The sequence below is a fragment of the Lagenorhynchus albirostris genome, chromosome X (assembly GCF_949774975.1).
Source record: "Lagenorhynchus albirostris chromosome X, mLagAlb1.1, whole genome shotgun sequence".
In the NCBI taxonomy this organism is placed as follows: Eukaryota; Metazoa; Chordata; class Mammalia; order Artiodactyla; family Delphinidae; genus Lagenorhynchus; species Lagenorhynchus albirostris.
The window spans coordinates 12,370,338-12,383,640 of NC_083116.1; the positions used below are offsets into that span (position 1 = coordinate 12,370,338).

At 39.8% G+C, this 13,303-nt stretch overlaps 1 protein-coding gene across 6 annotated transcripts in view; it reads left to right on the top strand.

Annotated features, from left to right (window-relative positions):
• Positions 1 to 13,303, top strand: part of MCF2 (MCF.2 cell line derived transforming sequence) — a 63,717-nt gene that overhangs the window by 39,096 nt on the left and 11,318 nt on the right. For all 6 annotated transcript variants that reach the window (XM_060137223.1, XM_060137224.1, XM_060137227.1 and 3 more), the window contains 7 exons: positions 212 to 278; positions 922 to 1,037; positions 1,153 to 1,222; positions 3,032 to 3,124; positions 7,172 to 7,264; positions 8,025 to 8,150; positions 8,795 to 9,016. In XM_060137223.1, coding sequence (XP_059993206.1) covers positions 212 to 278; positions 922 to 1,037; positions 1,153 to 1,222; positions 3,032 to 3,124; positions 7,172 to 7,264; positions 8,025 to 8,150; positions 8,795 to 9,016 — 787 coding nt within the window. The remainder of the gene's footprint in view (positions 1 to 211; positions 279 to 921; positions 1,038 to 1,152; positions 1,223 to 3,031; positions 3,125 to 7,171; positions 7,265 to 8,024; positions 8,151 to 8,794; positions 9,017 to 13,303) is intronic.

Here is a 13,303-nt window from a genome sequence, read left to right on the forward strand (position 1 = left end):
TTTTAAAAAAAATTTTTAAGAGTCTTGTGCGTAGTACTTACTCTAGAAACCATAGAATTAATTTTATATTTTGATGATAAAACCAAACCATTGGTAGTTCCCCTGCATTATTAATTTTCATCTTTGACAATTTATAATGATAATAAGTGAAATGTTGCAATACAATTCTAAAGCCATAAAATAACTGACAAACGTGGTCCTTTCATTTTAGCCACGTCCTAAATGAGCTGGTACAGACAGAGAAGGTGTATGTTCGGGAACTATTTGCTGTTTTGTTGGTAAGTGACTCAGATCGTATTTTCCTGTCTTTTAGGAAGTGCTTCGGGCAGACTTCTCTTTTTGTCTCCTTCCTTGATTGTTAAATGTGCATATTCAGGTTCTCCCTCAGCAGTGAGAATTGTGGGTTCAGAATTTGTTACAGAACAGATAAGCTGTTCCCTTAGGAATACAGCAGATTGTTATCAATATTCCTAGTGTGCTCTTTAGAGATTGTGATGTAAAGCGTTAAGTATGGGAGAAAAACATTCTCTTGATACAAATGTCATAATATTAATTTGGTCTGAAAAAAACTAAACAATTATTGCCTGTTTAAGGAGAAGTTAATGACCTGTAATATCATTTTTCATACCTGGTTTCTATTTTGTCTCTATTTTGTTTTCCTATAAGCTACCCTGAAGGCCAAAGAGCTGTCACTTTATTCTGCCCATTGAGTAGAAAACCTTGACTTCCTTGTTCTACTATCTAAAATAATAATAATAATAATAGTGGATAACTTTGGGAACTAGAAAATTTGAATGTTAAAATTTAAACAACTTTACCCATTAATCCCATATATGTTCTCCTATACCTATATCTTTGGTGGCCCAATCAAATGTTGATGTAAATATTTTTTAAATGAATAAATGTATTTATTTTGGGTAGGGCTATAGAGAGGAGATGGATAATCCAGAGATGTTTGACCTTATACCACCTCTCCTGAGAAATAAAAAGGATGTTCTCTTTGGAAATATGGCAGAAATATATGAATTCCATAGCAAGTATGTAATTGCTGAATTGAATTTTCTTTTTCGTGATTTTTATTTAAAAGGTTATTGATCAATTTAGCGTATTTCACACAAAATCATATCATTTTTTTCTTTGAAATTTTTACAGCATTTTCATGAGCAGTCTGGAAGATTGCGTTGTTGCTCCAGAAAGAGTGGGACCTTGTTTCCTGGAAAGGGTTAGTTCAATGATTATTTCAAAATAGATAAATATAGGCCACCAAAAGAGCAGGTCATTTTACAGATTTAGAGACAAGGTAGGCATTATTTTTTATGTCTTTATGTTTTTGGAGGAAACACATCACTCCAGCAAGTATTTGAGGCTAAACCAAGTTTTGTTACAGGATGGGGTATTCGAACGTGCAAATGGCCATTGTATTCTGTGGTATCAAATGCTACAATGGCTCAGCTTGTGTCCACTGACCCCTGGGTGATCCCAGGAGTCCAAGGACCATCCTGGCTGTGAAGATGGGAGATTTGGGATCATCTCAGCACAACCATTCTTGGCTTGGTTAATTTTTAGCCTAAGAGATGCCTTGATATTCCCCTCTAATACATGTGAAGTCTTTGAATCAAATGGAGTCTGGCTTTCAGACACCAAGGCATCTATCACGGGAACTTTGCAAAATGGGGAGCTGTGTGTTCCTTTTATTCTACAAGATCATTCAGGGAGGCTCATTTCTCTACGTCCTAAGAGTGTACTTAGTACAATTGACTTCCCAGGCTTTGTAATCATACTCTCTTCCATTAGAGTTTTCTCTCACAATGTTCTCTGCTTATCTAGTTCCTCCTCTTCTTGAAAGATCAGTTTTGTCTTGATTTGAGAGTCAGTTTGATAGAGGTGATCACTGAAAGCTTCCAAGGAGATATCTTGTCTCAGAAAGCGTTTATGGCGTGAGAAAATAATAAGGATAAGGCAGAACCTTTCTCAACATATCCAAACTTCAAACGCGTTTAAACCATGGCCAAATTCCTCCCCAACTTCCCTAAGCAACAACCTCTCTTTCCTTTGAATTGTAGTACTTAATGTCTGTGCTACTCATTGGGAATTTTACATTACTACGCATCTTTACACATATTCATGAAATCTGCTCCAACTAGATGGAAAGCTCATTGAGGCAGGGTCCATATCCCATGTATTTTTGTATCTCTAATAAGGTCAGCATGGTTCTTGGCAATCAGTAGGGGTTTAATAAGTGCCTGTTGGTCTGTTCATTCATTCAACAGCCATCTACTGAATACCTACTCTGTGCCAAGCACTTTACTAGGCAATGCGGAATACCAAGACCATCCGCATAGAAAGACAGGGAATCCATTGTGTACAGTGTGAGATGTGGTATATTAGAGATATACAAAGGGTCCTATAGGAGCCAAGAAGAGGTGCATCTGATATTGACTGGAGGTATAAATGATGGTTGTGTAGAAGAGATGACTCATGAGATGAATGCTAATGAGTGAGTAGGAGGTAGCCCATTACATGTGGGTCAAATAAAGATGATTCCAGGGAGAGAGAATAGCATGGGCAGATGCCTCGCAGTGTTATGGTACCATGATGATGCTCCGAGGGACCAAAGACCTCGGGAGTTACTATAAGTTCATTCACTAGGGAGTCGAGAGACTGAAAGCATAGAAGGAGCATATTTCTTGGTATCCTGTTACCTCATAGTAATGAAAAAAGTAGTCTGTTTTCATAGTTCATTCAAAGAAGACTTTTCTGCCTCTGACTTTTCTTTTCTCCCTCTAACTCTTAAACTTGGTAAATGGAAGTTATGAAATTCCTTGGATAATTATGTGTCCCTGTACCTGGTCTGATGGGCATGCTGTTCTTGGAATATAAAAAGGGCTTCTGACCAGCTGCCAGTGTGACAGGCCCTTTAGGCCACATTCCCTGTGATGCTTGGCCATACTAACCCTTGCTCAGGCTTCCTTGATAAGAAAAGTACATGTTCACAAATTGCTAATACCCTTGAATTTTCTTTTTATCACAGAAAGATGATTTTCAAATGTATGCAAAATATTGTCAGAATAAGCCCAAGTCAGAGGCAATTTGGAAGAAGTATTCAGAATGCGCCTTTTTCCAGGTATAGTAATTGTTCAGGTATTGGATGTACTCTCTGTGGAAGATACTGGGATATTTCTTATTTATAAATTCATTTTCTGCTTTAAGTAAGTTTTATATATATATATATATATATATATATATATATATATATATATATATATATAAAAGAGCGGTTTGACCCACCCCCAAATATGCATACATGCGCACAAACATATATGCTGCTCCCCAGAGGCAACTATTTTCTGCTCTTTTAGCTACTTCTTTCGGTATTTACCTCCATACCTCCAAATATCATACTCATGTTGCTGCTTCCCATGATGGAAGATGAGGATTTAGCTTTCTTTCATTGTTCTTGGCTCCTCCCCCTACACACACACCTTTTCCTCCAAATAGTCCAATCTAGTTACGTTGTGTAACTCTGGTTAGATTAATATACAGTGTTAAATTATTAAGACTATGTAATTTCTGTGCTCAGGTGAATAATGTGGAATAAGACGGTTGCTTTTCCTTCCTTATTATTTTTCTTACAAGTGTCTTTTTTACTCACTTAATTTTCTAGGTACTTATCCCTATTCTACCCCAAACTCTCCCAGTTGTGAGAGTTACATCAATCTCTTCTTAGTACATTTAAACATTATATTTTCTCTGAATTTCATCTTGAAAACATCTCCCCTGGAGTCTTCTGACCTGCTCATCTAGACTCACTAAGCCCGTTGTACAGCTGCCGTCTTGGAATGTTGGTGAATATCAATTTCGGGGAGTCTGTTCACGTGTCTCTTGCCCAGGCTCTCCCGTTTCCTAGGTGCCATATCTGTCTCTTCCTTGTTTTATTAACTTGTTCAGCGGAATACATCCTCCAGTAGCTTTACTGAGAAAGTGTGCATGATAGGTAAATGTTTCTGAGAGCGCGCATGTCTGCGAATGTCTTTATTCTACCCTAACACTTGATTGCTAGCTTGACTGGGTATAGAGTTCTATGTAGGAAATAATTTTCCTCACAATTTTGAAGGTATTTGCTCCATTGTTTTCTAGTTTCCAGTGTTGCTGTTAAGAAATCTTATGCCAGTTTGATTTTTGTTCCTTTGCATGTGGCCTAGTTTTGTCCTCTCTATGAAAGCTTATGGGAGCTTCCTTTATCCTCAGGGTTCTGAAATATCACAGTGCTGTGCCATCATCCAATCTTATGGTGATCCCTTTGAATTTGGAACCCCTTGTCCAAATTTACTTGGATTTTTTTTCCTTTGATTTTCTCCACACAATTTTCTCCATTTTCTCTTTCTGGAATTTCTGTTGTACAGATGTTGGAGATTCTGGACCAGTCCTCTAATTATCTTTTCTTTCTATGTTCTGGGTCTTTGTCTTGTTGCTGTATCTTCTGGGACTTATCTTCCAGTCCTTTTGTTGAGGGTTTTGTTTCTGCCATCATGTTATTAATTTTGAAGAGCCTCTACCCCTTTTTGTTCTCTGAATGTTCCTTTCAGTACAACCCTGTTTATGTTTCATGAATTCAATATCTTATCTCTATGAGGAGAATTATAATAGATTTTCCTTTTAAAAATAGCTTTCTCCTCCTTGCAGAGTTTCTGTTGTCTTCATATTGCTTTTCTTCTTCCTTTTCTTTTCTTTTTTTTTTTGTTTCTGTCACTTCCCTCGAATGTCTGGTGATATTTGGTTGTCCACTCGCGTTAGGAATAAGCACTAAAAAGCTGACTGGAAGTTTCCTGTGCTTATGTGGGTTTATTGACCATGGTCCTCACTGTTGGGTCCTTGGAAGATCCCCAAGACCTGTATGTTTAGGTCCTTTTGCTCAGGCTGGTCAGATTCTCCATTCTGCTACCTGGAGAATAAGGATCTGACTGCCAGTGTTCTGGTAGCCAAGTGGGGGGAAAGGTTGAGAGTCTCTTAGTTGGTACATAAATATTCAAGTAATCTCTTTGCTTTCAGTATGGTATGATGCCGTCAGCTGGACCTGATATTCCCTAGTCCAAAGGCCCTCTGTTTTACTCTTTTCAGATAAGCATCCTTTCTTCTGCTATGGGGACAAGGACAGCAGCCACCCAGTTTTGCACAGTGGCATGCTGTCTAAGATGCTTACTGTTGCTGCTGCTGCCGGTGCTGCTTTGTTTAGATTTAATGCTCATTTAATTCTTTTTTTTTTTTTTTTTTGGTAACAGCTTTGTTGAGATATAATTAAAATAACACAAAATTCACCCTTTTAAAATGTACAATTCAGTAGTTTCACTATATTCACAATGTTGTGCAACCATCACCACTGTCAACTTAAGAACATTTTCATCACTCCAAAAAAAATTACCTTTTAACAGTCACCTCCCATGTTCCCCCAAGCCCCACAGCTCTCTGTAATTACGAAGCTACTTTCTGTCACTATAGATTTGCCTGTTCTGGACATTTCATATAAATGGAATCTTAAAATATGTGACCTTCTGTGTCTGGCTCCTTCCACTCAGCATCATGTTTTCATGGTTCATCCGTGTTGTAGCAAGTGTCAGAACTTCACTCCATTTTATGGCCTAATAATATTCCATTGTATGGATGGATATTCCACATTTTATTTACCCATCCATCAGTTGATGGACATTTGGGTTGTCTCCACCTTTTGTGTACAAGTTTTTGTGTGGGCATTATTTTCATTTCTCTTTGCCATAGACCTGGGTGTGAAATTGCTAGGTCATATGGTAATTCTGTTAACTTTTTGAAGAACTGTTGGGTTGTTTTCCAAAGTTGCTGCACCTTTTTACATTCCTGCCAACGGTGTATGAGGGGCCTGATTGCTCCACACCTCTACCAACACTGGTTAGTATCTAATTACTGCTTAAACAAACTTTTAAAATTACTTCTTAAACAGCTATCTTTTTTCAAACCCCACCTTCATCTCCAACTTCCAGAGGTACTTGATTCTGGAGTCTTTGTGGAGGAGGGGGAAGTGTGTTCTTTAACATAAATTGAGTTGTTCCTTGGCTTTTCCCTCTGCCAGCTTCCAAATGTTGTCAATGTCTTTCCCTCTTTCATCTTTGTAACTTTGGGTTTTTCGTTGTAAAAATAACTTTTCCATCACTTTAATTGGGTTTCATGAGTGGAGAGCTAAATACATGTATCAGTCCACCATTTTTAACCATAAAAGTTGATAATCGAATTAGATTATGTATTGGATTTGATCACATACAGAGGAGGGTCCTGGATCTTCCATAGATATCTCCTCTCCCATTCCCTTTGTGTTCTGCACTTCCTATACGCAGATTTCATCCTAAACAGCTCCATCTTGCCCTAATTATGGACCCTACAATGTTCCCAGGACCCAAAGTCATGGCTCTTATATTTATAGTGGCAGCAAGCCAATAATCAGATGAAATGTAGCACCAGTTGATAAGGGCTGTATTTTTCTTGTGACATTTAAAAAACTCTTCTCATACCCAGTCTGATTTATATTCAGTACAACCTATTTCTTTTCTGGGTCTTGGCTTGCAGAGCTGAGCCTTTTGTTAATTTTCTTGGATACTTTGAAGAACTTTGTGGTCATGTTAACCTATGGTCATTCATTGCTTTCTTACTTTTTTTTTTTTTGCGGTACGCGGGCCTCTCACTGTTGTGGCCTCTCCCGTTGCGGAGCACAGGCTCCGGACGCGCAGGCTCAGCGGCCATGGCTCACGGGCCCAGCCGCTCCGCGGCATGTGGGATCTTCCCGGACCGGGGCACGAACCCGCGTCCCCTGCATCGGCAGGCGGACTCTCAACCACTGCGCCACCAGGGAAGCCCTGCTTTCTTACTTTTTAAGCATTCTACATCATTGTGAATTTATATATAAAACCTTTTTAGTCTTTGAAATTTGGGGATTTTCTACCTCTCCGATCCTTGAAATAAAGTTTACTGTAGTGTTTTAGACATACTGCCTCTTACAATTTCCATACCATATATAACAGCAATTTTTCTGGTAACTTTTCCTTGAGATGTAAGAAACATGCGTGCATTGGGTCTAATCAATGAACATTTGACATTTTCATAGGTAAATGCCAATTTAAATTTATTGATCATTGTATTTTAATGACAGGAATGTCAAAGAAAATTGAAACACAGACTTGGTCTAGATTCCTATTTACTGAAACCAGTGCAACGGATTACTAAATATCAGTTACTGTTGAAGGTAATTGCATGAAACATTTGTTTCTTTCTTTACTTACTTCTTTGGGTCAAATGTGGCAAAGCCATTAAAACGGAAGCAGCTGCCTAGTAAGCACTAGAAATAGGTAGGCTTCCTGACTGGGACAGCTGGATTTAGCAGTTGAATCAATGCTTCTAGCTATTTAATCGTCCATACAAGTTACACTGATATATGGATTACCCTGACTGCAGAACTTTCACTGTTGTTAAGCAGCACTAAACAAATATAGTTTTGAGACTGTATTTCCTATAGTTTTGAGACTGTATTTCCTATGGGCCTTCTCAATGAAAAATGAAGACGGCACACCTCTGAGTCATGTGAAAGGATTCCAAAAATGTCACGTTAAGTATAAATACAACACAGCCTGTTTTAAAATGTCTTTTTACAACGTTCTATGGTATATGCATAATGAATAAAATGAATTGCTGTAAGTGGAGGACCAAAAAATGTGTAATTGCTTTAAAAACAGATCTCTAGCGTGTCCTAATACCTATAGTTCTCCAGCTCCAGAAGCATTGAATGCCCTTTGCTTTCTACTGTTTAGTCACTATTCCATTTCTTCCCCGGTTTTGACATTGTTATTAAATATAGTATTAATGTGACAAATAGCATATGAAAGAAATTACTCGAAAAACTGCCGTTATCTTTGGATTCCTCCTCGAAAGCGTGTTAGCCAAAAATGTATTCATTTTCTCCAGTTATTAATATCAGCCTAATATTAATTCTTGACTTCTAATTACAGGAGCTATTAAAATATAGCAAAGACTGCGAAGGATCTGTGCAATTAAAGGAGGCACTTGACATGATACTGGATTTACTGAAGTCAGTTAATGACTCAATGCATCAGATTGCAATAAATGGCTATATCGTAAGTAGATCATAATGATTGTTGCAGGGTAAGCATGTTAACATCTCTTTCTTCCTCTCCTGAAATCAACTGAGAAATAAGACGTAAGAGGCAGACAAATGAAGGATCCGAATGTCAGCATTATTACTTATGATGCTAAGTGGAAAATTGGCTTCAGATCAGCAGCCAGATGGATTTACGACATTCCCCTTGTCCCTAACAAGGCCTACCCCCAAGTGCAGACCTTGGGAGATCCCGCTTGCTGGAATGTTTGGGTCTATTCTAAGGAGGCATATGGTCCCAGAATTGCTCTTTGCCTCAGTCCAGGATAGAGATGGAAGAAAGAGATCAAATCTTTAGAGTTAACTGCCCCCCGTGGGAAAACTTGGACTGGGAGAGGTCATTTACCGATTAGGATTGAGGAAGTAATGGAAACATGAAGCCAGGGAAAAGGAGGCTTCTTCTATCTCCTGGTCCCACAGTCATTTTGTAACTGGGTGACACATGGCATGTTTTCCTGTGAAAAGTTATGATGAATGAAACTTTAAAAACTATAAATATACGCTTCAGGGTTTTAGTAACTCAATCTAAACACTGTAATATTGATGTCAGAGATCTGAATGTTGCTCTGCCTTGTACTAATGAGTTTGGGTTTTCCATTCCAGGGAAACTTAAATGAGCTGGGCAAGATGATAACGCAGGGTGCATTCAGCGTTTGGATTGGGCACAAGAAAGGTGCTACAAAGATGAAGGATTTTGCTAGATTCAAGCCAATGCAGCGGCACCTTTTCTTGTACGAAAAAGCCATTGTTTTTTGCAAAAGGCGTGTTGAAAGCAGAGAAGGCTCTGATCGATACCCGTCGTACAGTTTTAAGCACTGTTTGAAAGTAAGACTGTTTGAATTGTGTAATGTAATAGTCTTTCATGTATACATATACTGTATTCCAGTTTGTATACTTTTTCAGCTCAGATGACTGGGCTGAAAAAGTATATATACTCTTATACTTTAGTTGCACATCTTTTTTTAAAAGAAAATCTTTTTTTTTTAAATTGAGGTATAACTGACATATAACATCACATTAGTTTCAGGTGTACAGTGTAATGATTCAATATTTGTATATGTTGTGAAATGATCACCACAAGTAACATCCATCACCACACATAGTTACAAACCTTTTTTTCTTGTGATGGGAACTTTTAAGATCTAATCTGTTAGCAAGTTTCAAATATGAAGTACAGTATTATTAACCGTGGTACCCATAGTCACCATGCTGTGCATTACAGCCCTAGGACTTATTTATTTTATAACGGGAAGTTTGTACCCTTTGACTCCCCCTTCACCACCCATTTCGCACGCTCCCACCCATGGAACCTTAAGTAGAAATCTTAGAGAGAAGTCAGGTGAAGCAGAACTTTTCTACCTGAAATGAGAGCCACGGAGGACAGACCGTGGCCTCCTTCCTTTCCTCTCTCACTTCAGTCCCAGGCAGTCCCCAAGGGGGCGCCCTAGACTCCTGCACGGCACAGTTTGAAATTGTGGGCAGTGACACAGGCTCCCGCATTAGCACTCTCTTACCAATGGCACCAGGTGGAGTTCTTGGTCTTGGTAGCAAGGAGCTTTTCCTCATACGGGAGAGTCAAGGAGGAAAGAGTTTCTTCCTTTTCTTCCGTGTGATTTAAAAATGGATCACTTTTATGGTTAGCACATTCCCATTGTATCCCTCCTCCATCCCCTCCCTTCCTGGGTGTGCAAAGCCACCTACCGCTGAATCCTGCCCACACCTGTCCTGTCCGATCCTTAGAAATTACTTTCTTCTCTCCCATAACCCAAACTGCCATTGTGTCCTAATGTTAGTTTGGTATTAAAATGAGAGCAGTATTGTTTGAGGAAGTTACTGGCAATCCAGTGACACTCCCTGCTGGTTTTGACATTTGACAAGAGGAACCTCCAATCCACATGAGTCTGTAATTGGCAAATTTGATTTTTTTCACACCTAATTAATTTTATCTTTCAAGTTCTACATTGTAAAAGCGGTATGGCATTTGCTGAAGAAAATTTGGAAAATGGAGAAAATTATGACCCTCGACTCCCCAACCACTGTTTCTTGGTTGTTAGCATGTTGAGAATTGATGCGATGTCCAGCAGTGGTAATGGAGAGGACGTGCCATGTGTCCTGAGCCAGGCCCGAGGGCTTTGTGTCAGGAGGCCACCGGAGAAGCAGGCCCTGCTTTTGATTCTTCCCAGAGGCCAACGACTCCATGCTGTTCCTAATGGGGTTCCTGCCCAGGGTTAGGTCTCTGACTTCTTCCTACTGTCTACTTTCCCTGCTTCACTTCTGAACCCACAGCAGTGACTGTTCAAAAACCTCACTGTTTTCATAACAAATGCCCAGTTGCTCCTTTTAAATAATTAATTAATTAATTAATTAATTTTTGGCTGCGTTGGGTCTTCATTGCTGCGCGCGGGCTTTCTCTAGTTGCGGCGAGCGGCGGCTACTTTTCATTGAGGTGCGTGGGCTTCTCATTGCGGTGGCTTCTCCTGTCGCGGAGCACGGGCGTTAGGCGTGTGGGCTTCAGTAGTTGTGGCAGGCGGGCTCAGTAGCTGTGGCTCCTGGGCTCTAGAGCGCAGGCTCAGTAGTTGTGGCACACGGGCTTAGTTGCTCCGCGGCATGTGGGATCTTCTGGGACCAGGGTGCGAACCCGTGTCCCCTGCATTGGCAGGTGGATTCTTGACCACTGCGCCACCAAGGAAGTCTCCCAGTTGCTCCTTTGATATTCGCCCACCTCTAAGCCCCCAGAATTTCCAAGGGTCTTTTATGTCTCTAATAAACATCTGTCGAGAAGCAAGAATTTGTAATTGACCTCAGACAGGGTTCAGATGTCTTGCTGTCTGTATATTTATTCCAGAGGAGGGTACTTTATCTTCATAGCCACGTTGAACCCAAATCCATTTGGTTCACTTTTTTTTTTAATTTTTAAATTTAATTTAATTTATTCTTTTATACAGCAGGTTCTTATAGTTATCCATTTTATACATATTAGTGTATACATGTCAATCCCAATCTCCCAATTCATCACACCACCCCCCTGCCCCTGCCACTTTACCCCCTTGGTCCCCATACGTTTGCTCTCTACATGTGTCTCAATTTCTGCCCTGCAAACCGGTTCATCTGTACCATTTTTCTAGGTTCCACATATATGCGTTAATATACGATATTTGTTTTTCTCTTTCTGTCTTACTTCACTCTGTATGGCAGTCTCTAGATCTACCCACGTCTCAACAAATGACCCAATTTCGTTCCTTTTTATGGCTGAGTAATATTCCATTGTATATATGTACCACATCTTCTTTATCCATTCGTCTGTCGATGGGCATTTAGGTGTGACCTAGTTACTACCTAATATACTATTTCTGGCTTGTATCTATTTTTCTTTTTTTACCTTTAATTTGTCACAATGATGGGCACACCAACAGAGTGTTTCTAAAGTACATCACAGTAAGGACAGACTGGTATGAGGTAACCAATTTGTGAGATTTCGAACTACAGTGGCTACTGTGGAAACAGAGGGTGGGATAGATGCAAGAAACACTTCCATGGCAGGTAAACAGGCAGGCTTACTGACTTACTAGATACTGAAAATAAATAATACCTGACATTTGAAGGAAAAAAATCAGCCTGATTTTTCTTTGATTCCCCAATAATGCCTAGTGTCCTTAATAAAAGAGATTAGTCAGTGATGCCTGCAAGGATTTAGACCAGGATTACTAGGAAAATGGTGATGTCGCTGACAGAGAAAGATGGAAATTAGGCTATCTCTTATAAGCCTCACCATGCTTTCTTCCTCTTGCTTATATGAGATTCCAGGATTAAATAATTACTAGTAGGACTAGTCAGTGTGTTACCTAACAGTTTGGGTTCCTGGTTTCAGAATCTTCCCCTTGGGAGATACGATCAATGCAGATGCACTTTCAGGGGACTGTTGCCGTGAGTTCATCGTACCAAGCTGGAATCTCGTAGCCCCACAGCTGTACGTTGATTGTGTGCTATATTTTAAGTCGCCTGCTCCTGTGCAAAGGAAAAGCCCTAAAGTCACAGTTAGTCAAATGGAGACATTTGAGTTCTACAGATTCCTCAGTTCATGTGTTTATTATTATCATCTATGTTTTTAAGTTTAACAAACATACATGTAGTACTCACTGTTTGCTAGGAGCTGTTCTAAGTGTTTATGAATATCAGTGTTAATTCATTTAATCCACATAGCAACTTTATATGAAGTAGGAACTATTATTAACCCCATTTTGAGGATGAGAAAGCCAAGTGCCAGAGAGGTGAATAATTCATCCAAGAGCATGGCTAGTAAGTGGTGCAGCACAGATTCAAACCCGGGCAGATGGCTTCGGTCTCCATGATTGTAACCACTGCGCCGTGCTGGCAGGCCTTGTTCTTGCTTGTTTATTCTTTCATTCCTTCATTCATTCCTTTTTACCATTCCCCACACTTCCTCTCCTCTCTACCCCTGTATTATTTGATGTACATCCTTCAGTTTGTGTGTTCTTTTTAAGTATACGCTAATGTTCTGTGCCCATTTAGTTTTTTAAAAATTAATTAATTATTTTATTTTATTTATTTATTTTTGGCTGCATTGGGTCTTCATTGCTGCACACGGGCTCTCTCTAGTTGCGGCGAGCGGGGGCTGCTCTTCGTTGCGGTGCACAGGCTTCTCATTGCAGTGGCTTCTCTTGTTATGGAGCACAGGCTCTAGGCACACGGGCTTCAGTAGTTGTGGCTCGCGGGCTCTAGAGCGCAGGCTCAGTAGTTGTGGCACACGGGCTTAGTTGCTCCGCGGCATGTGGGATCTTCCCGGACCAAGGCTCAAACCCATGTCCCCTGCATCGGCAGGTGGACTCTCAACCACTGCGCCACCAGGGAAGCCCCCCATTTAGTTTTAATTTATATAAATAGTATTCTGTTATAATTCTCATCTTCTTTCTTTTTTTGATCCCAGAAACTATTTTCAAGATACAGTTATGTTACTGTTTTATACCCAATATCTTGTTTCTAACTGCTTCACGGCAGTTCAACCTAGCTACATTTTTTTGTTGGTGTTGTTATTGTGAATCAAGATCAGTTTTTTTTTTTTGGCTGTACCACGTGGCATGTGGGATCCTAGTT